The sequence below is a fragment of the Gopherus flavomarginatus genome, chromosome 3 (assembly GCF_025201925.1).
Source record: "Gopherus flavomarginatus isolate rGopFla2 chromosome 3, rGopFla2.mat.asm, whole genome shotgun sequence".
NCBI lineage: Eukaryota > Metazoa > Chordata > Testudines > Testudinidae > Gopherus > Gopherus flavomarginatus.
This window is the reverse complement of record NC_066619.1, coordinates 152,698,909-152,719,792: the sequence shown is the minus strand read 5'-3', so window position 1 is coordinate 152,719,792 and position 20,884 is coordinate 152,698,909. Positions and strand designations below refer to the sequence as shown.

The window sequence follows — 20,884 nt, the reverse complement described above, 5'->3', positions numbered from 1 at the left end:
GCTTATGCTCAAATAAATGTGTTAGTCTCTAAGGTGCCACAAGTACTTCTATTTTTTTTAAAGGCTCATTACCAAGCAGGAAGAGCACATTAAAGCTAAGTTCTGTGATTTCTGAAAACGATACATATGCCCCAATATACATGAGTGTAACTTGATAGGGTCATTCTGAGGGGCTGTATTTCTACAGCCCTGACAAAAAACAAAAGCATAGGCTACCAGGTTGTATCTGCTCCTGATCTTCAAGTACCAAATGGAAGATAAATTTGACAGTTGAAACAATATGCACAATGAGAGGGTGACCAAGATCCATGTAGACAGACTAGTTTTTCCCCTTAATTGAGACATTAATTTAAATGTAATAAGAATAATTGGATATGAGCCTGTTTTCCTCCATGATAACCTTTGTAAGGATGAACTTTTACTCTCATAATTTATCTACTGGAATGGGTTATTTTATTTGAAAATAGACCTATTAGATTTAAAGTACCTTAAATCTAGCCACTTACCCTCTCAGTGGGACCAATTTTGCAGCTTTTATGTAAATGCAGAACTCCCCTCTACTTAAGCCCGATTTGGTTAAACAATTAAAGCCAACGGATTTAAGCACTTACTTAAAGTTAAGCCAATGCTTAAGTGCTTTGCTACATTAAGAACTGTGTGCCTGTAGGTGTTACTGGACCTGACCTGAATTTTTCCCAGGCATTTTCCATATGGCCTGTAGATAGATGAGCTTTTACATGTCAGCAAGGTCATTGAGTTATTAATATTTTAATATGTCAACATTTTCATACTCTGTATTCATAAATAACTACTCACCAGTTACGAGGCTGAATTCCATAGGCCATTCTACATAACACTCATTAGAATTTTTTCAAACATATAATGCACTGGATACATTGCAAACCATTGAGAGAGACCAGAGTAACAAAAAATACTTTTTTGTATTAAGATTAAAACAATCAAATTATATAATTTCTAATCAGCCAAAAGGCTTGTACTCCAGTTACATTAATATAACAATAAGTAAGTTATGGTGTAGTGCTATCTAACCGGCGCCAAAGGTTACACTCCATCGTCAAGTGAACTGAAAACTCAATGTGAAACTCAGCTAAAACTGTAACTTGTGCTTGGTTTTGGGTGGAAACCACATAATCATTTAATTTACTTGAGTTTGACCCAAACCCATAAACTGGTCTGGACTTCATTGAAATGTGGCCTGCTCTTTACAAGCCTAAACCTTTTGGCTCATATTTCCTGTTTTTTAAGGTTTGGCAATGAAACTTTTCAAATACTGCAGCTGCGTTTCTTGGTGTAAGGAATGGACAGTTCTAGCTTTGAGATATTTAATACTAAGTATTCTTGACTGCAGAATGGTTTTAGCTAAAAAATAAGCACTTTTTATTAAAGTGCACAGGCAGGATTATAAGAAGCTGTGCATTAAAATAAACTAGTTGCTGATAACAAATAATAATTCCCATTAACACCAGTGCTTTTCATTTTTGATGCACCATCCAAGTTACAATGTCTCAGGCAAGAGTAAAGTGGTTATTTATGTTTGTGTAATTTATTCCACTATGTTCTATGGCAGCCTATTGTGCATTATGGTACAGCAACCCCTCAATGTTTGTCCTGTGTAATTTGCATAAGTACATGACAGCTCAGCATGGGACATAGAAACCACAAGACAAAAGGCAAGCACAGCCTGATCACAGAGGGCAGTGAGTTATTCCTATGAATTAGATGAGCTTTATTCACAACTTAGCAAGTTTGGCCTTAGCAAAATGCTTGGGATGCGTGATCCAAGTGACTGATATTAAGGAAGAGACTGATACAGACTCTGTGCTGTGGCCACACAATGCCTGGGACATGGGTAAATTATGCTAGTCTGCCCCAGCGATACCCACTGGGATCGTACTGCCTACACATATTTTTGCCTGCTGACCAGAGCCCACCTCAGCCTCTAAAGAAGAAGGAACAAGGAAATAGGAAAGTAGTCACTTTCTTATCCAAAAGAAAATACCTCTGTGGGGTCTTGAAGAAACTGATCAATTGTGATCATGTTTAGAGAGAGCTCAATAAACAGTGACTTAAAAAGGAGTTTCAGGTGAAAAATTAACCTCTTATTTTTAATCAATTGATTAAATACAAAGCATGAGGGGAAGGGTCTTTTTCAGATCTTCTCATTCAAACTAACACACTAAAGGTCTGATTTACAAAGGGAAGAGACTTAGGTGCCTAACTTCCATCGACTTTCAAAGGGATTTAGCTACTTCAGCTGCTTATGTGCCTAAATACCTTTGTAAATTTGGCCCTAGATCCATTAACGAACACCCCTAGACTCAGACTAAATGATTTCTCTAAAACAAAGACAGCCTGTGACTTTATTTTCAGTTTTCGGTACGTTTCTTACTCCATCTGGGTGATTACGATATTTCTCTCTGGCTCTGGCTAGTGGGGGGCAAGTGAACAGGTTTCAAAGCTGTGCCCTTTTAATTGGCTTTTCTCCTTTCTGAAGTTTCAAGTTACATGAGTGTTCGCAATGTGCAGTACCCAGGCTAGAGAACAATATGATTTTTATCAGCTCTTCTTAATTCCCATTCAGATTGTAGTGGAGTCTCTTTTCAATCCCAGATGCACAGTCACCAGTAACACCTCCTACCCCACTTGACAGGCCCATGTGCTATAGATGTCAGAATTATGGCACATTCTCAATATTTCCAAGGATATAAGGGATAGAAAATTAAGTCTCCTTTGGCTTAGAGGAAGTGTTTTATCAGCTGCAGGCTGCGACATTATACGGTAGTCTCCGTTTTTATTACTGTTTTACTGTCAAGGTGCTGACGGATGATATCCTTCTCCCTACCGTATCTGAGGGGGGTGGGGGGGAGAGAGAGAGAGAAAGAGAGAGAGAGAGTGAGAGAGAGAGAGAGAGAGAGAGAGAGAGAGCAATAATTTCAAAACACACTGAACTATGCAGAAATTCAGCTCAAATGTTCAACAAAATATTTGAATGGGTCAGAAATTTTTCATCAGAAAAAAAAATTTCTGATGGGAAATGGCAACTTTGTTAGAAAACTTCTGAATTTTTCTGGATTCCCTGTCCTGTTTGTTTTGGCCACATCATCAGCTGGTTTAAATTGACATCCTCTGTTGACTTCAGTGACAAGTCCTCTACATGTTTAGGCTGTGTCTACACTACACAGCTTTTAGTGACATGACTATGTCATTACAGCTGTGCTGCTAAAAGTCGTGCAGTGTAGCTGCTGTTTGTTGGTTCTCCTGCCGATAAAAAACTTCCACCCCAGATGAGCGGCGTTTGCGTTGTCAGCAGGAGAGCGCTCGTGCCAACAAAACACTGTTAGCAAAACTTTTGTCTTTCAGGAGCGGGAGACGGGGAGTTAACGTCTCTGAAAGACAAAAGTTTTGTCATTCAATTGCCAGCGTAGACCTAGCCTTAGCTATTTATCTGTGTTTTTAAAGTGCCTGTGACTGTGGTATATCCCTGGCTGGCATCAAGAAAGTGCATGTCAGCTAGCTGAAGAGCAGTTTTAAGGGGTGTTGAGTTATACATCTATCCAGACTAGGGTTACTATAGTCTCTGAACACTTCACAATCTTTAATACAGTGATGTTCAGATCTCAGTGGTTCAGGAGCCAAATTAGTGATTGACATTACCCAAAAGAGCCACCGTAGTGTGAATTCGTTGTTTCATTTACTATAGTACTATTCATATTTAAACTGTATAACAGGGGACATAGTTAGTTTATGTATATACATATATTATGCTCCCAGCAAAATGACTGACCAAGTATTATTATTTTATCAATTATAATCAGTTAATAACATAGTAAAAGCATCCTGATTGGTTAATAATTAAATCACAGTGTTTTAATATCATGTCCTGCAAAGAGCCAGAGGAGACACATTTAAAAACCACTTGTGGCTCCCGAGCCTCAGTCTGAGTATCTCTGCTTTAATACAATTATCCTCATAAGGGCAGCGCTACGAGCCTCCTTTTACAGCTGGAGAACTGAGGGCATGGGCAGTGGAGCAGAGAACTGAACCTGGGTCTCCTGAGTGCCAGGCTAGCACCCTCACCATTGACCCTCCCTTCTTCTATTAGCAAATCATTGCTAAGTGCTATGCAAACACTACAGGATTTGTTCTGGCATTTACAGCCACAGATCATGGGTGAGTGAGGGGTGCAAGTTTGGGTATGGGTGTGATGCAGGTGTGCTCTGGCCCAGCGGCAGTCCCTGGAGGCATTTTGACTGACTTAGCAACAATATCTCTGGGAGCACTGAGGCTGTGGAAGCTGCAACACCATTCAAAGGGTGCAGTGTGCACGCCGTGCTGGCCAGTATGCTCAGGACAGTTGTTCCTGGAAGACATCCACAGGTCTTGCACACTGGGATGGTAATCCATGAGACTGTGGCTGCTACTTGGCAGGTGTGCCCGAGGGATGAGAAGGCTACCTGCACCCTCTCTCTATTTTTGTACATCTGTGCAGAGCTAGCCACAATATAGCACCATGCTGTATATAGGTGCTACTTTGTAGAACCTACCAACGACTTTGAACGAAGTGTATTTTCTCAGACTAAACAAATAAAGCAAACCTACCTAGTTTGCTCCTACTTACTTTGCAATTGTCTGTTGAATCTCCCGTTCTTCTTCTTCATCTAGTTTGTGCAGAAAGGATTCCAGAAGAGGAACGTGAAATTTAAGGTACTGAGCAACCTATTGTGGGGACCACAAGAAATGCACATCAGTAAGGTGTGTTAAATGGGAAGAGTATTGGGAAATATGCAGAACGAGGAGGATGTACATACATCACTGGTAACTTCTTCTGCATTCTTGTCCATGAGAAAAAATTGGGCAATCTTTTCTGAGGGACCCTGTAAAAGTCTCTCCAGCAGTGGAGTGTCTGTGTTCTTGAGCCTTTTCTTTTCTGGGAATGAAAACAAATGAATTGATGCATGTTCATATTATGGCACAACATACAGCAGTAGTAACTAATACCTAACCCAAATAATATGGCCAATTCTTTGCTTAGACATACTACTTTCACACTTTGGACATACGCTGCTCTTATTTAACACACACAACTGTCCTTAACATAAATGGGAGTGCCACATGAGGATCAATGGGAGCATATGGTCCTACAGATCTAAGGCCAAAATTTCCAAACCAGGGACCTAAATTAGGGCCCTAAAATTCTATTTAGGCATTGAAATAGAAACTGGCAGAGAATGAACCAGGAGTTTCTATTTAGGTGATGAAATATGGATTTAGGAGCCTAATTTCAGGCCCACTGGTTTGGAAATTTTAGCCTTAGTTTCTCTTTAATAAAATCCCAGTGACTAATTCTGCAAACCATTCTGTATCTTTCACATTTTGACATGAATGACCAATACATTCCCCTCTGTCCAAAGTAGGCCTAACCACTGTGAATGCTACTTTTAACCTATGAAATGTACTATTTTCTAATGAAATAAAGGAAGCAGGGTATTTTTGCTAAACTAAATGATAAACTCTCTGCTGAAGGCACAATAATATAAACTGGACAACTGAGAGTTAAGATTAGCTTCCTTATTCTGAAAGCCAATGTAAAATATAACAGGAATAAAAATTGCAGACCTCATAGACAGACAGCCACCATTTGAAAGAGATTTTGGCTGTTGCCGCCTCATGTAAGTATTTTATTACCCTTTGAGAGCAATATACTATGGGTTTCAAATAGAACGTCCTCCAACAAACTTAACTGGTACCCGGTACTCCAAAGTGCTCAGTGGGGTTTCACAGCATTTTATCTGAAGTTAGGTCCATAAGCATATTTTTGCTTTTTCTAAAATAACAAAGTTAACTTGACACACATTATATATACAAAGTATATGATGAATAAATTAAGTTCCATTTTCCACTGAGAGACCATACCAGGTCTTCTTGAATGGTTTTAGACCAACCTAATCCCCAACTGGCAGAGCACAAGTAAGACTGCAATGCCTGTCCCTTTTGTTAAAGATATGAGCAGCCTCCAAAACCCATTGGAAGAATAATCAGAAGTGGAGCAATAGAGAAACAAACTGTTTGGCTTATTTACCTCCTGATGCATGGATGATATAAAGTGCAAATTCTTGTGGACTGTTTTCAATCTGCCAAAGAAAAACCAGAATTGACTCAATGCACCGAGTGACAGATTTCACATATGCTACATTTCCCCATCATTAAACTGTCAGCGGATAACAGAGATGCACCAGAAATTTGTGATCTTAAATCACAGTGGGCTTTCAGTACTGATAGTAGATAGAAAAATTCGTAGGTGTGACACCCTTAAAGATTCTGGATTTTGCATAGGGTCTCACACTAAGGTACCATTTTCCTTCCCTTTGCCCCCAGCTACCATGTAATTAATGAAAACTACCATTGTACTTTCCAAAAGAGTAATGGATCCCCACAGTGGATCATCTCACAAAATAGCAATGGATCGCTACTTCCTTTGTTTCCCTGGAAACACTAACATTCCATACAAATTTTTTTGCGACAATCAGATTTGCCAGCTGTAGAGACACGACAGTAGAGAATTTGGATTTACTACCTCTGATTTGCCTAAATAACACTACAAAATTAGTTATGGGTATTATTCATAAAAGTCCACATTCTCCTTTTAGCATTTTACTTCACAACATGTTCCACTGCATTTCACCGACTTCACACTTAAGGGTTCTGTACTGCAGCAAGGTCAGATTAGAACGATCTAAAGCACTATATAAAAGCTAGGCACTATTGTTGTTGTTGTTGTTATTATTATTAATTATCTCCAGTATAAAGTGATTCTGAAATGGCAAGAACTGCAGATAGGGGATTATATTCCACAATTTAGAACTGTTCTTTTGGCATTTTTTTATGTAACACTCAAATATAAGAAAAGCTATGGGCATCGAGCTAGTGGCACCTTAGTTATGAGAACGTATGAGAGTTTTGACTGGAGACAGTGGCCAAAGGAAGGGTTATTCTAGTCACCCCAGAATAAAAGATCATTGCAGCCTATTTTTAATAGCCTTTCTGCTCCTGTAATGTTCCTTGGCTGCATACATCCAGATGCCATGTTTTACCAGTGAGGTTTGAACAGGGGAGCTTCCTCACTAAAACACAGGTCTTGCCACTTGAGCTGAAGGAAAGCTTCTTTTGCTGTAAGCAGTGGAAGCTGGTGACTTTTTTTTTTTTTTTTTTTTTTTGCAGGTGAGGCTCAAATCACAAAATATTTATTTCCACCCCGCCCAATGTAATAGCTATTAAAGCTTACCTTGTTTATATGGAAGCAGCAGCAAGCAGACCAGGCAGCTGGAGTTGCTACATTAGCTCCTCATGCATGGGGCCTACCTTATGGGGCTGAGACTGGGAAGGCACAGGGTGCAGGCCCCATCCCTACCCTCTGCAAACTCCCTGCAGTCTGGGCTTAACTGCTATAATTCTGCTATGACTGCACCAGACAGTGGTTACCACAGCAACACCCTTATAAAGTGACTCCTGGGTGGTAAATTGCCATGGTAACAAGGCAGATTCAGAAGGCACTATTAGTTATACCAAGATTTGAGCCTCTTTTGCTACTGGAGAGAGTGACTTGTGACATTTAAATCAAATCACAGTTTGTCCTTGACTGATAAACATATACAGATTTAAGTAAAACAGAGTTTTCAAAATGTATTTTGTAGCCTGACTGGTATGGGCTGATGAACTGTCACTAGTTATAAGCAAATCATATTTGCAAGGACCTGTCACTAGAGGGAGACATGGTCACACGCACTAAGCAATACATTAGCTTCCAAGTCTGGGAAAAGCAGAAGATATAGTACAGCTTTCCTTACTGTCAATATAATTATAATGAAGTCATTTTCTAGTTTCTTCTGCTCTGGAAACTAGAGTAATGACAGCATCAAATACTTGTCACTCGTCTCAGAACACCTGTGAAGTCTTAGGAAAATAAGACCTACCTTCATCCTTAAAAGGGGCAATAGCACACTTCATTTGGTATACTTTCTGTTTGTGGCAAATCTCCATAATATTTTTGTCCTTAGATACAGTCGGCAACAGAAGGCATTTCTATATTCTGGTTATCTTTTCCAGAATTCATTGTGTGTGTGTGTGTGCACGCACACACAAAGAGAATTACCTTAAATTTCTGAAGCAGTTGCTCTATTACCTCTCCTGTTTTCATGTTACTGTTTATTCTTATTTTAGTTTCTGATCCAAAGGCTGGAGTGAAAACTGACGTCTAAAAAACAAGAGCAAGAAAATGTGACATTAACACCAATATGGTGAAAACACACGGTTGTAAAATCGTTCTGGGAAAATACGATACATCATGCAACAGGTATATTATTCCTTCTTTGCTTGAAATTGTCTGCTCCTTGAAATCTACTTATGCGTATTTTAAAAGCCTGGTAAAAATTCCCAATTTTTTTCAGTGTGACATATTTCTGTGAACAGACTTATCCAATGCGTGGTTCTTGTGTTTTTTGTTTTTTTTCTAGTTTCTTAAAAAGGAAGGAAAGAAAGAATATAAAGATAATTAATTAGAATATTATGAAGATATTCTGAGCTACTATAGTTATAACTATGACAGCATTTCTACTGCAAAATCCTAGATTACAGTTTTTATTTCTTAGCACTAAAAGCAATAGGCCAAAATTCTGATCTCAGTTATCACTAACTCTGAGGCTAATTTCGCTGATTTTAATGGAGCTAGTCTGCATTTTCCCAGCAGATATGAGTGCTGAATTTGGCTCAAATATTCCATTCGGAAAGTAGTTTAGTTCAGTAGGGCCAAAGATTAGGGTTAAAACTTTTTTGTATGTAAAGATTGTCACAGTCTGCCTGGTCCCTGGGAATGAAATAAGTCCAGAGCCCTTGTGCCAGAGCAGGGTTTCCCAATATGCCCAATTAAAAGGACAGGGCAACACCTGGGACTGTAGCGGATCAGGGCAGCTGACCCTAGACAAAAGAGACCAGGATAGGAGCAAGACCTGGTGAGTTGGAGACACCCAGCAAGAGAGACAGATGGTGAATCAGAGCTGTCTGAGTGAGGTCAGGAACAGGGAAAGCTGACAGTTGCCAGAGAAAGAAGGTGTTTCTTGGGGGAAGATGCCTGAAGGCAGAGAAAGCAGCAAGAGGGGGTTTGCTAGCTGACCTCCCCAAGCCAGAGAGGACTGTGAAGGCAAGGGGACCACCACAGAGGATTACTCACTGATGTCTCTGTGTTGGAGAGCTGTACCCAGGGGAAGAGTGAGAGGACACGGGGGAGTGAGGAACACTCCCCTGGTAAAGTTGATCTCCCAGCAGAGGGGCTGTGGGGGTTCCTGCTAGGAAGAATGGGCTTGTGCTCCAGCTGGAAGGTCTGGGCTAGGCATCTTGACAGAAAAGGACCAATGAGAAGCCTAAGTGTGGTGGAAGAGGAAGACACCGGACTGGGCCATGGAAAGACTTTCAGGAGAGAGACTGGTGGGATACTTGCTGGGGAGATCAGGGTTGAAAGGACCAGGTATGGGGGTTATGGGAAATGGACTGCGCTTGGGATTTTTGTTGATGGAATCAATGAACTGTGTTTTGGTAATAAACTGGCCCCAAGAAGGGGTATTATTTAATCAAATGAGCCTGAAGTAGATTTACTGGGGACTCTGAAAGGGTAAATTGAAGCAAATGTGCCTGTCATGTCACAGCCTATGATAATAGACCTTAAATTAATGTCTGGCCAAAAAAAATTAATGAGCTAAAAAAAAAAAACAAGAGTAAAACATTACAAACCCCAAACATTTGAAGGTAGTGTACAACAATTAAAATTAGTGAGATGATACTGAAGTACTGCATGTTGGAATAAGACCTTGTAAAACTGGGAGGTGCATCTCAGGGGGCTATTCCAGTCAGCAAACACATTTGGAAAAGATTTTGGTCAGCCCATGTGGATGTGCATAAGGGAGCCAGGGCCCCCTAAGAGGGCAGGGTGGTGACCTTGTACAGGTACAGATGCATAGTCCCCTGCTCTCTACGCTGGCTCCCCAGAGAAGACTGCATCAGGTTCAAAGTCTTGTCCCTTTGCTTCAAGGAGCTCAATGGTTTGGGCTCAGGATATCTAAAAGATCGATTAAAGCTCTAGGGTGAATATGACTGTCTTCTCCTCAGGCACAATGGAACCATTTGCTGTAAGGCTAATGCTTGCCTCTGCAGGAGACAGAGCTTGGTGGGTCCAACGCTGCTGAATAAAATCCCACAGGAATGAAGGACCATCCCAAACCTCTCTTCCAAGTGCAAGGCACACTTCTGTGGCCTACCTTCTCTGACATAACCACAGACCAGTGTGTACAGCATCCCCAGCTGTATTAGGTGCTGGGAACAGGGCAAGGAGGGATAGGGTGAGGGCAGAGTCATGACTCCATGTCTCTTCTTTACCAGCCAGTTGAGCTAGCCAGACACAGAGTGGGGAGGTTGGACACTGCTCGCTCCTCAAGCATGGTGCAGCAGACACGGCGGTAACATTGTGCGGGAGCTCTCTGGAGGCTTGGGCCACTGAGTGCTCATGCCACACCTCACCTGATGATGGTTAGGGCAGAATCAAGCCATAAACAAATCGTTGCATTTCACCTCATCAGTTCTCTGCCGCATTCACAGTAACTTAACACAGGAGAGCGTTCACACCTCGTAGTTGTAGAAATGCCCATTAATGGAGAACCTGTGCGTTTCCACATCTTTTCTTGCTATTGTAGGGGAATTTGCCCTTTTCCTCACTTGTGCAGCATCACTCAAGGTTCTGGTTCTGTGTGGGGTCAGGGAGTTGAGCTCCTGCACACTCCTTGGCTTCAGGGTGCTGCTCTCGTAAGAGAAGCAACCTGGACAAAATAAAACATCATCAACATTGTAGAGCTACTCCACCACCCTTTTACTATAGCCCAGTGCCTCTTGCAGCATCATTTCTATAGCTGTTTGCCAGTATGTGGAGCTGGTACAAAGGCATCATGGTTTGCAATGTTCATAAAGCAGTCATAGAGTTATCGGCTGTTTGAACTGGCTGCAAGTACCAGTAATCTCCTTAGAGATAGTATAGTTCAGTATTATGGGCTGATTGCTATATAGATAATGAGCACATAGCTGTATTGCCATCACTACTATTTATTATAATGTATTCAAGTCTAAAAACTGGAATCAGGGAAAGAGGTCTCTTAATACTCCTCCCCACAGACAGGGCTAAATTTTGTTATCAATTGTACTGGCACAGCCACAGAAGAGGACTTTCTGATGAATATATAAAGAACACTGACCTTCCTCACAGTTTGGGGGTTCTTCTGAAGAATTTGGTGTCTCTTTGCTAATGTGATGGAGATTATGAACTTCACCCCAGCGCATCATCCCCCTGAAACAAGGATCAAGCATGTATTTACAGGTTGATATTCTTTTGTAATTGGGGTGAATTCAGTTTAGGTTCCAGCCAAGCATCACATAACGGATGGTTGTTCAGGTTCAGAACTGTAAACATCATGTTAGAGTCTTTCATTTGATGGTATAAAGTAGGTAACTCTAGTACATCACAATATCATGTTTTACTAAACATGTGGGACCAAGGGCACCACAGGTTACTCATAAACCTAAGCAGAACAGGTCAACTATGGAAAAAAATGTGTCAAATTATTCACACTTTATTATTAGTTTTATAGTTACACGTAGGGATCCCAACTGAGATGAAAGTCCTAATGATCTAAACACTGTGCAGAGACATAATATGAGACAGTTCCTGCTTTGAAGAGCTTATACTCTATATATATAAAACCGGCCAATGAGGTCTCATTATCTCCATTTTACAGGTGGAGAACTGATGACCACAGAGATCTGTACTCCTAGCACAATGGGGTGCTCATCCAGGACTAGGGCTCCTATACACTGTGATAATATAAATAAAACAATAACAAGAGACTTGTCTGAGGTCACACAGGAAATCTGTGGCCCAACTGGGACCAGCTGTGGTCCAGTGGGAACCAAGCTCTCCTAAATGCCATGAAGTACCTTAACCACAGATCCAACTTTCTCTGTATAAATAATTCCCTTATTCATTCAATTTTTTGACAAATAGTCTTTGACCAACTATAGCACTGATCAAGTACTGCAGTAAACAATTTGCATGGAAATATATTCAATAAATAATGGCAAAAGTGTCAGAAACTATATTTGAAGAATAATCTGATCATATCATTAAGTGCATGGCTCATATTTAAGGCTACATTTTAGTCATGGGTATTTTTAGTAAAAGTCATGGACAGGTCATGGTCAGTAAACAAAAATTCATGACCCGTGACCTGTCCATGACTTTTACTATATACTCCTAACTAAAACTTCAGCCGGGGGTGCTCTGGGGGACTGGCCCAGGGGTGTTGGAGAGTGGTCCGGGACCCCTGCTGATGCTGGGGGGTGGGGTAGTGGGCAGCAGTGCATGGCCCGGGACCTGTGCTGGTGCTGGGAGGGGCGGAGGGGAGAGGAGGGTTGGCGAGGCTTGCAGGCTCCCCACCTGGCTCCGCGTGTCCCTGCAGCTCCTAGGGGAAGGGCAGTGAAGGGGGATGTGCGCGCTGCTCCTGCCACAAGTGCTGGCTCCACAGCTCCCATTGGCCACGAACTGCAGCCAATGGGAGCTTCAGGAGTGGCACCTGCATGCATGGGCAGTATACGGAGCCCTCTTGCCCCTCCACCTAGGAGCTGCAGGAACATGCTGGTGGGGGTAAGTGCCGCCGTGCACCCCACCCTCCTGTCCCAGCCCTGAGCCCCCTCTCACACTCAAATGGCTGTGGCTGGCCCAGGGCAGCCACTGAGCCAGCACTGGCTGCTGCAGAAGTCACGGAAGCCATGGAATCTGTGATTTCCGTGACCTCTCTGACAGACACACAGCCTTACCCTTTTAAAGTACTACATGGAGCAAAGTATGAGTATCTGGTGTTTTATCTAAAAATCGAACAAAAAATCCTGTTCTAGATATAGGCTCATAGATTTTATAGCCAGAAGGGCCCATTGTGATCATCTAGTCTGACCTCCTGCACATCGCAGGCCACAGAACCTCACCCACCCACTCCTGTAATAGACCCCTAGCCTCTGGCAGAGTTACTGAAGTCCTCAAATTGTGATGTAAAGACTTCAAGTTACAGAGAATCCACTATTTGCACTAGGTTCAACCGACAAGTGACCCATGCCCCATGCTACAGAGAAAGGCAAAAAACCCAGGGTCTCTGCCAATCTGACCTGGGGAAAAATTCCTTCCTGACCCCAAAAATGGCGATCAGTTGAACCCTGAGCATGTGGGCAAGACCCACCAGCCAGACACCCGGGAAAGAATTCCCTGTAGCAACTCAAAACCCTCCCCATTTAGTGCCCCATCTCTGGCTGTTGAGGATATCTGCTGCTAGAAGTCACAGATGGGCCACATGGCATACTAGGCAGTGTCATCAGGAAAATTACCAAAATCAGGTTGCTCAGCTTCTATTTGAGAATTATGCCCTGGAGAAAGGGACAGATGATCTCTGTGATTTCACCACCCTGAAACCTGTGGGACATTAGTGGGTTAAATTAATGCTGATTCAGTCTGCTTCCTCCTGGGGATGGAGGAGGATTCCCTAGCAACAGAGCTCTGGCTTAGGGTTTACGAGGAAGCACACAGCTTTCAGTTGTCTCAGGGGATCTGCTGGTGCGAGGGGAGGGAAGAAAATATGCCATTCCCCAACCATAACTGCAGAATGCAGGGGGAATTCAGTTCACACGTGCAGAGTTCCCCACCTCAGATATGCAAGTAGCCCATATAAGAGATTGGGCTTTTTTTGTCATTGATTTTTGTAATTACTTTTAAATCCAACTTTAAAGCCTGGATTCATTACAAAAAAGTGTCTGCTTTCTGCATTGCAGACGCTGTCACAAGGCCAAACAAGCAACAAATGAAACCTTACACAGGCTTCCACCATGCAAAGGCCAAGTGGAGCCTTTATAGTATCTGGTGTACAAATGTCATCTTTGTTTTATCTTCACAGTTGGACTGTGAAAACATCAGCCTCCATGAGGCTTACAGAAGTTAATATATTACCTTTTACTAGGGAACAAACTCACACGCTCTGGCGACTTCAGAGTCACAAAAGGGGGAATTTGCTTCTCATCTTGGATTTTTAACCAGATGGGACAACGTACTCCCCAAAAAATAGCTAGAATTCCTTCGATAACTGGTTTGCTGCCTTCTGGCTGAAAAAAAAAATCAGAGTTCAGTGTTATGATGGACCTAGGGAATATATCTAGATGCAATATAGTGATCCCCGAATGCACTCCCGTTGACTCCGGACCTCCACCAGGGCAAGTGGCAGTAGTGGAGTCCATGGGGGAGCCGCGGACGTCGATCCCGCGCCATGAGGAAGGAAGGTAAGTCGAAATAAGATACGTCGACTTCAGCTACGTTATTCCCATATCTGAAGTTGTGCATCTTACATTGGCCCCACCCCTTGTGCAGACCAGGCCACAGACAAGCCTGGCACTCTAGCTCCCAGACTGAGAAACCCAAGTCTGTGCTGGAGCGTCACCAAAAAGGGTCTGCTTAAGTCCTGGCCTGGATTTTGCAGTCATGGAGTGGATTGCTGACTACACTGCAGGGCTACGTAGTAAATTAAGGGGAAAGGGCCCACTCCAATACCCACTGATGTCAGTGGAGGTTAATGGGCCTTGCATCAGGCCAATATTCTGTTGTCCTTGCATAGTGCCCTTATTGTGGCAAAACTCTTAATGACTTAGTGGAGTTTTGACTGAGTACAGATTGAGAAGCCCATGCTCCCCCTTTGCAGATTATTTTCCCAGGGTTATTTCCTTGAGGGCCCCATGTGTTCCCGTGAAGGCAGAAGAGCGGAAGCTGTCCACTGTGGAAGAGAATGAATGAGTCAGACCTTGAAACCAGGGGATTTTGGGAGATGCACCAGAAACAAGACCCATTCACTCTGAGGTCCCTTGCCTTCACACTGGGCCCTGCCCCCTGGCCCCATGATCTATGCTAGGCTTGTTCTACCAAGATCTACCCCGATTGCTGTTGTCCCCAAAGGCTCCTACTGGGGGTTTTCCTGTGTTGAGGAGGATGCTGAAAAATTTACAGCAAACTTGAGCACCAGTGACCATGAGATTTCCTCCTTTGGGTTGGGGGAGGTACAGAGTGTCCTGGCACAATGCTGCTTCCCTCAGCTGATGATTCTGGATCCTTGTGGAGCTCTCCGAGTAAGACTCCCTGTAAAGTAAGGAGTGAGGTGGCAGGGAGATCATGCTGCTGAGTCAATAACTCCTTCCCTTTTCATGACTCACCTAACCTAGATCTGTGAGTTTCAGCTCTCCACCACTCTTGAAGAATGGGACTGTAGAATTTGGCTGTCATGCTTGCTTTTTTATATTGTAAAGACTTATGTTATAAGTGAAGAAGCACACTCCACATAATACATTAATGTGCCACTAATTCACTCCTAAGGTATCTGAAACCCCATGTTCCACAGCTCACCTGCAGTATGTACCAACAGCTCACTGGCACCCCCTCCTGCTGTGCTTTTCAAATAGTTCTGTTTGCCTACATTTCTTACCTGATTATAGGAGAGTTGCAGATTTTCTTGGTCAGTATAAAAATAGTTATATGTCTTCAGTAAAGAGTTAAGTTGATCCCTAGAAGAAGTGATCAGAATGAGACTATTAAAAATCTCTCTAGTGCCATAAAATCCAGATGTCAAGGTCAACATTTTCAAATATTGTTAGACTTCTAAATCCCTATTTAGTTTTCAGGAGTACTCAGCTCCTGCAATCACACTGGCATCAGTGGTAATTGTGGGGCGATCGGCACCTCTGAAAAATCAGGCCATGTATTCTGGTGCCTAATTATTAGTTTAGGCAGCCAATTTTAAGGGTACGTCCAGACTACCTGCCGGATCGGCGGGTAGCGATCAATCTATTGGGGATCGATATATCACGTCTCATCTAGATGTGACATATTGATCCCTGAATGTGCTCCCGTCGACTCTGGAACTCCACCAGGGTGAATGGCAGAAACAGAGTCAATGGGGGAGCTGCAGCCGTCGATCCCGCACCATGAGGATGGGAGGTAAATCGAAATAAGATACGTCGACTTCAGTTACACTATTCCCATAGCTGAAGTTGTGTATCTTACATCAACCTCCACCCTAGTGTAGACCAGGCCTAAAGCACCCAAGTTTGAAATGTTGGCCCAAATACAATAATTTAATGGGAATGGACACTTTACAATAACAATATAAAATAAGTATATTGTACAATAACAAAATGTCTTCTTCAGTACAGTAACAGGCCTGGGAACAACTGATTCCCAGAACTTTTCTACAGAACTCTGGGCTTGCTGCAATTAGAAGTGCTTGCTTAGTAATTGGAACATTAAAATAGGGGAATTTGCTAGCTCATGAAAAAATAAGACATTTTGAAGACTATCTAGTCTAGAGCCTGGAATAAGTCCTAGTTAAAATATTGCTTATAAATCAATATAAATAGTTTCTCAAACCATTTGAAGGGGAGATGGAAGTCGGGTGTTTAAGGATACGTCTATATTTGAGCTGCGAGTTGTGATTCCCAGCTTGTGGAGAGATACCTGCGCTAGCTCTGCTTGAGCTAGTGCCTAAAAATAGCAGCGCATCTGTGGCAGCGCTGGAGGCCGGTCGGACCAGCTTCCCCAAGTACATTCCTGCCTGGCCCCAGGGATACGTATTTGGGGATTAATTAAAAATTAATTAATTAGGAGCTAGAGTGAGTCACCATCCATGCCACTGCTGACACATTGCTGGTTTTAGGCACTAGCTCAAGCAGAGATAGTGCAGGTACATCTATGCAAGCTGAGAATCACATCTGCCAGCTCAAAATGTAGATGTACCCGACGTATTCTTTGTGCCTGTAACCCGGCGGCCTCACCCCCGCAGCACCTCCTGCTGGTCACTTCAGGAATTAGCTCAATATTCCAGCTTGGAGCCCCCTCTGCAGGCCAGTAATCCACCTGTCCTGGCTGGCCCCCATGTCACTCCCTGGACCCAGTGCCCTTTTACATAGGGTTCTGCCCCCTGGCAGCAACCCCTTTTCCTTAGGGTTTCCCCTCCCTGGGAACACCCCACCCTCTGTCCCCACTTTGCTTCAGTATTGGCTACTGCCAGTCATTGTCTAGCCCCACGCCCTGGGGCAGACTGCAGTATCAGCCACTCATCATCAGCAAAGGGGTTTGGACCTGCTGCCTTGGTCTACCCCTGGGTTGCACCTGCAACCCCAGTACCTCTTGGCCTAATCCTAGGCCACAGCCTGGGGCTTTCCAGGCAGGAGCTCCCCAGCCCTGCTCCATGCTAGGTACCCTGTCTAGTTCCCAGCAGCCAGGCCCTTCTCCCTCTACAGCCAGAGGAAGACTCATTTTGCTTCTGGCTCCCCTGGCCTTCTTATACAGCCTTATTGCTCAGTTTGGGGCATGGCCCCCAGCTGAAGCCACTCCCACCATCAGCCCAGGCTTCTGGCTCCAGCTACAGCCCCCGCCTGGGCTGTTTTAAGCTGCAAAGGGCAGCAGCGGGTAACCACCTCGCTACAGTGCCTTTGAACCGCCCACTTCCCAGACACCCAATAGGTACAGTGCCTTTGAAAATCTTCCCCGTAAACATTTTATGTGCTGGTGTTGCAGTAGTGACACTCTAGAATGTAAGTGTCCTCCCATCTGTAATTAAAGCTACAGTATTGTAAAGTTAAGCTTGAAAGTTGAATCATGCAAGAGTCTGGAAATTCATAGCTCGTGTTCCTCAAATGACTAGAATCTGCCCTTTTTGCACATATATCTTTCAGCAGGGTCCTTTATTAGATGATCACAAAGTAGTGGACAATGTCATGTGCCAAATAATACAAAGGAATAACATGATCAGCACAATCCTACGTGCACAAAATTATGACTGCAGACATGTTTTGGGATTATGCAAGGAAGACCTCATTGCAATGCACACATGCAAGGAGACAGATAAAAGGTTCCTAAGGGACTCTCTACTCTGAATTGCTTTATTTCTGTATAATTAAAATAACAATGTTACAATAACAATTGGTCTCATTTTTTATTTAGCTAGGTTGATGTGAAACATGAAAAATATAGTTCAGAATAGATGAAGCTGGAGGATAGATCTCAGCTTCATATACAGAAAGAAATCACCTTTATGAGATAGCAATTCAATGCTTCTCTGTTTTTGCTTTTTATGCTCTGAGATTTTAAAGCTACCATAAAACACTTTGGACCACATTTTGAAAGTCTTACACACGTTGGATAATCTGTAATCTCACTGAAATCAGTGAGGCCACTCACAGAGCAAAGTACTCCTTAGCCTGAGAGGGGTTGTCAGAATCAGGCCCTTTGTCTCATCTGGTTGAAGAACAAAACAATGAATTTCATTTCCCACAGCTTGGACTCATGAGTTCTAGTCAGAAGTTCTCTAATCTATTTATTTGGCAAAGGGGTTGGAGCTTTAAAGACCCAGCAACTCAAATTTGATACTTAGGAAGCTTGTTAAGTAGAGCTTCAATTAGTATCCACCATTCCCAGGTAACACTCAGAATTCACAGCCCCGACCCTTTTCTAAGGCCACGATCCACAGAATAGCATTTGTTTCAAAATGTAAGGCAGATTGATACTACTGAACAGGTATACCAGAAAATGAGTGAGGCATGGCCAGAAAAGGAAGAATGTTGGAAATAAAGCTTACATAGTCCATCCAGTCTAGGAAATGTATAAACTTTGCACTGCTCCTAGATATCAATTTGAATAACACCTCTAACTTTCCAAATGGAAAGGAGTAGAGCCAGGAGGCCTGTGAAACTCAGGGTGACAATATTCCGGGTAAAGAAGACCAGTGTAAAATGTTAAGTTTCTCCTTATTTGGGATGATGCTATAGAACAGACAGGAAAGAAAACCTTTACTGTAGACCCACAGATAATGCATCTCTCTGTGAAACTGAAGGACAGAATTCTGAAAATCTGGATCTCCAGTTGAACTATTTTGGGGCAAATATAGGGGGCAAAATATTATTCCACTTAGTTTTGCCATTGACTTCAATGAGGGCGGGATCTCATTCATGATATTCAAACCCAAAAAGGTCGAGAATGCAGTAGCTTGTGCTTTTACCATATGCAAAGGGACTTGAACTCATGACTCTAAGTTAAAAGTTAAAAACACATGAAGGGGCCGGCCATCTCCACTAGCTCCAGTAGTGAAGGAGCAGATATGCAGAGTTTAACATATGCTAGCAGAGAACAGGGCTGCTAAACACACAAGCCACTGTATGATATAAGAGAATGGGATATTAATCTGTTACACATTACAGCTTTGTGGCACTTTGTTAGTGATTACCACACATCCTGTTGGAGGCATATTTCCCTCTGGAATATTGGCCTGCATTTTTCTTTCTATTTCTTTGAAAGGATTGTGTAACAAGGTGGTGGCCAGGAGGTCCTGAGCCAGCCCACTGTTAGCCCAGTTCCAATTAAGAAGCATTAATTGGGGCTGGCTGAGTATGCCATGCCTAACTGATAGAAGGGAAGCACCTGTGGGCCTCATTAGCCAGGGGGCTATATAGGGCTGGCAGGAAGGCAGTGAAGGGAGGGGCCAAGGGCTGTGCATCCCTGCTGGCTGGAGAAGCTAGCAGTCTGTAAATAGAAGCCAGTGGGAGCTGACACTGTAAATAAAAGGCACTGATGATTGCACCCAGAAGAGGTCTCAGGCTCATATGTGGGTGCAGGGGCAACTGATGGCCTCGTGACAGATAGTTTAATAGTCAAGGTTGTTTTAGTCTGACTCAGCACCAGCAATAATAGCGCTAGAGAGTAATTTGCACTTTGTACTCAGATTATACTAATGAGTAGCAAAGCAAGCAGGAAAATTGTGCCTTAAATAAATACTATGGTTCATTTAATTTACTTTGAAGAAATTCTCTTTGGCAAGAGGAATATTAATGGGGCTTTGGTAACTGTATGTTTATCCTGCCTTCATTTGATGGAGCTATTAAATAACTACACAACCTAGCTCACTTTTTTTTGCTTGCAGAGTTACAGAAAGATGTATCAACTCCACATTCAGGGGAATGGGCAAGAGAATGAGAAGGAAGACAGCTGCCCTTCCAATATTTCCTGGACAAAGACAATAAACCTCAGACCTAAAATAGAATGATGAGCACAGAATTCCCTGCAATGAAATCTGGTAATGAAAATATGAGGGAAAGCAGGCTCAATACCCCTGGTCCTGCCGCTTGATGTTATTTATAGGTAGCTAGCATTGAAAAATGGGAGAGGAGGAAATAAGTGTTTAAATGCCATTGTGTCAGGGTTTAAACACACTCACAACCTAGAGAAAAGGAAAATACTCTAGGGCAGAATGGAGAAGGTTCCAATAACACCGTGCAGACCCTTTCTGGTGAACATTCCTTTCTTCTTGAGTGCACATCTTACAAATTGTGTCTTATTACAAGTATCACAGGCATGCACGCTCTTTTGACCTACCAGGCCCTTGAGATGGAGGGTGGGTGTAATGATGGTGGTTTTTACACAAGTTTACCATAATTTGTTTAAGACTAGAGCTGTGCAATAGGTTTGCTGGGAAAACTTAAACCCAGGGAAACTCACTAGGTTTCAGGCTATACTATAAACTTGAAATTCAAACCATCCATTGAATGATTCACTAAACATTGCTAGGAAATTTAAGGATGATTTTCAGCAAATGGCAAAATTTATGAAATCGGGAGAAAGCTGGTAGCTTCAGCTGATGATTGGTTTTAGATTCTAGGTTTGATCAAACCTGAAAGTGAAAGCAAAACCAGAGGTACAAAC

General features: G+C 42.8%; 1 protein-coding gene across 1 annotated transcript in view; it reads right to left on the bottom strand.

Moving 5' to 3' along the window:
• Nucleotides 1-18: 18 nt before the first annotated feature.
• The window catches only part of RASSF6 (Ras association domain family member 6), a 34,502-nt gene continuing 13,636 nt past the window's right edge, over nucleotides 19-20,884 (bottom strand). The window contains exons 3-11 of the mRNA XM_050945054.1: nucleotides 15,618-15,696; nucleotides 14,102-14,253; nucleotides 11,310-11,401; nucleotides 10,690-10,880; nucleotides 8,171-8,272; nucleotides 6,101-6,152; nucleotides 4,830-4,948; nucleotides 4,640-4,737; nucleotides 19-2,868 (exon numbers count right to left, since the gene is read on the bottom strand). Of these exons, the coding sequence (XP_050801011.1) occupies nucleotides 2,793-2,868; nucleotides 4,640-4,737; nucleotides 4,830-4,948; nucleotides 6,101-6,152; nucleotides 8,171-8,272; nucleotides 10,690-10,880; nucleotides 11,310-11,401; nucleotides 14,102-14,253; nucleotides 15,618-15,696 (961 nt within the window). The 3' untranslated portion in view covers nucleotides 19-2,792. The remainder of the gene's footprint in view (nucleotides 2,869-4,639; nucleotides 4,738-4,829; nucleotides 4,949-6,100; nucleotides 6,153-8,170; nucleotides 8,273-10,689; nucleotides 10,881-11,309; nucleotides 11,402-14,101; nucleotides 14,254-15,617; nucleotides 15,697-20,884) is intronic.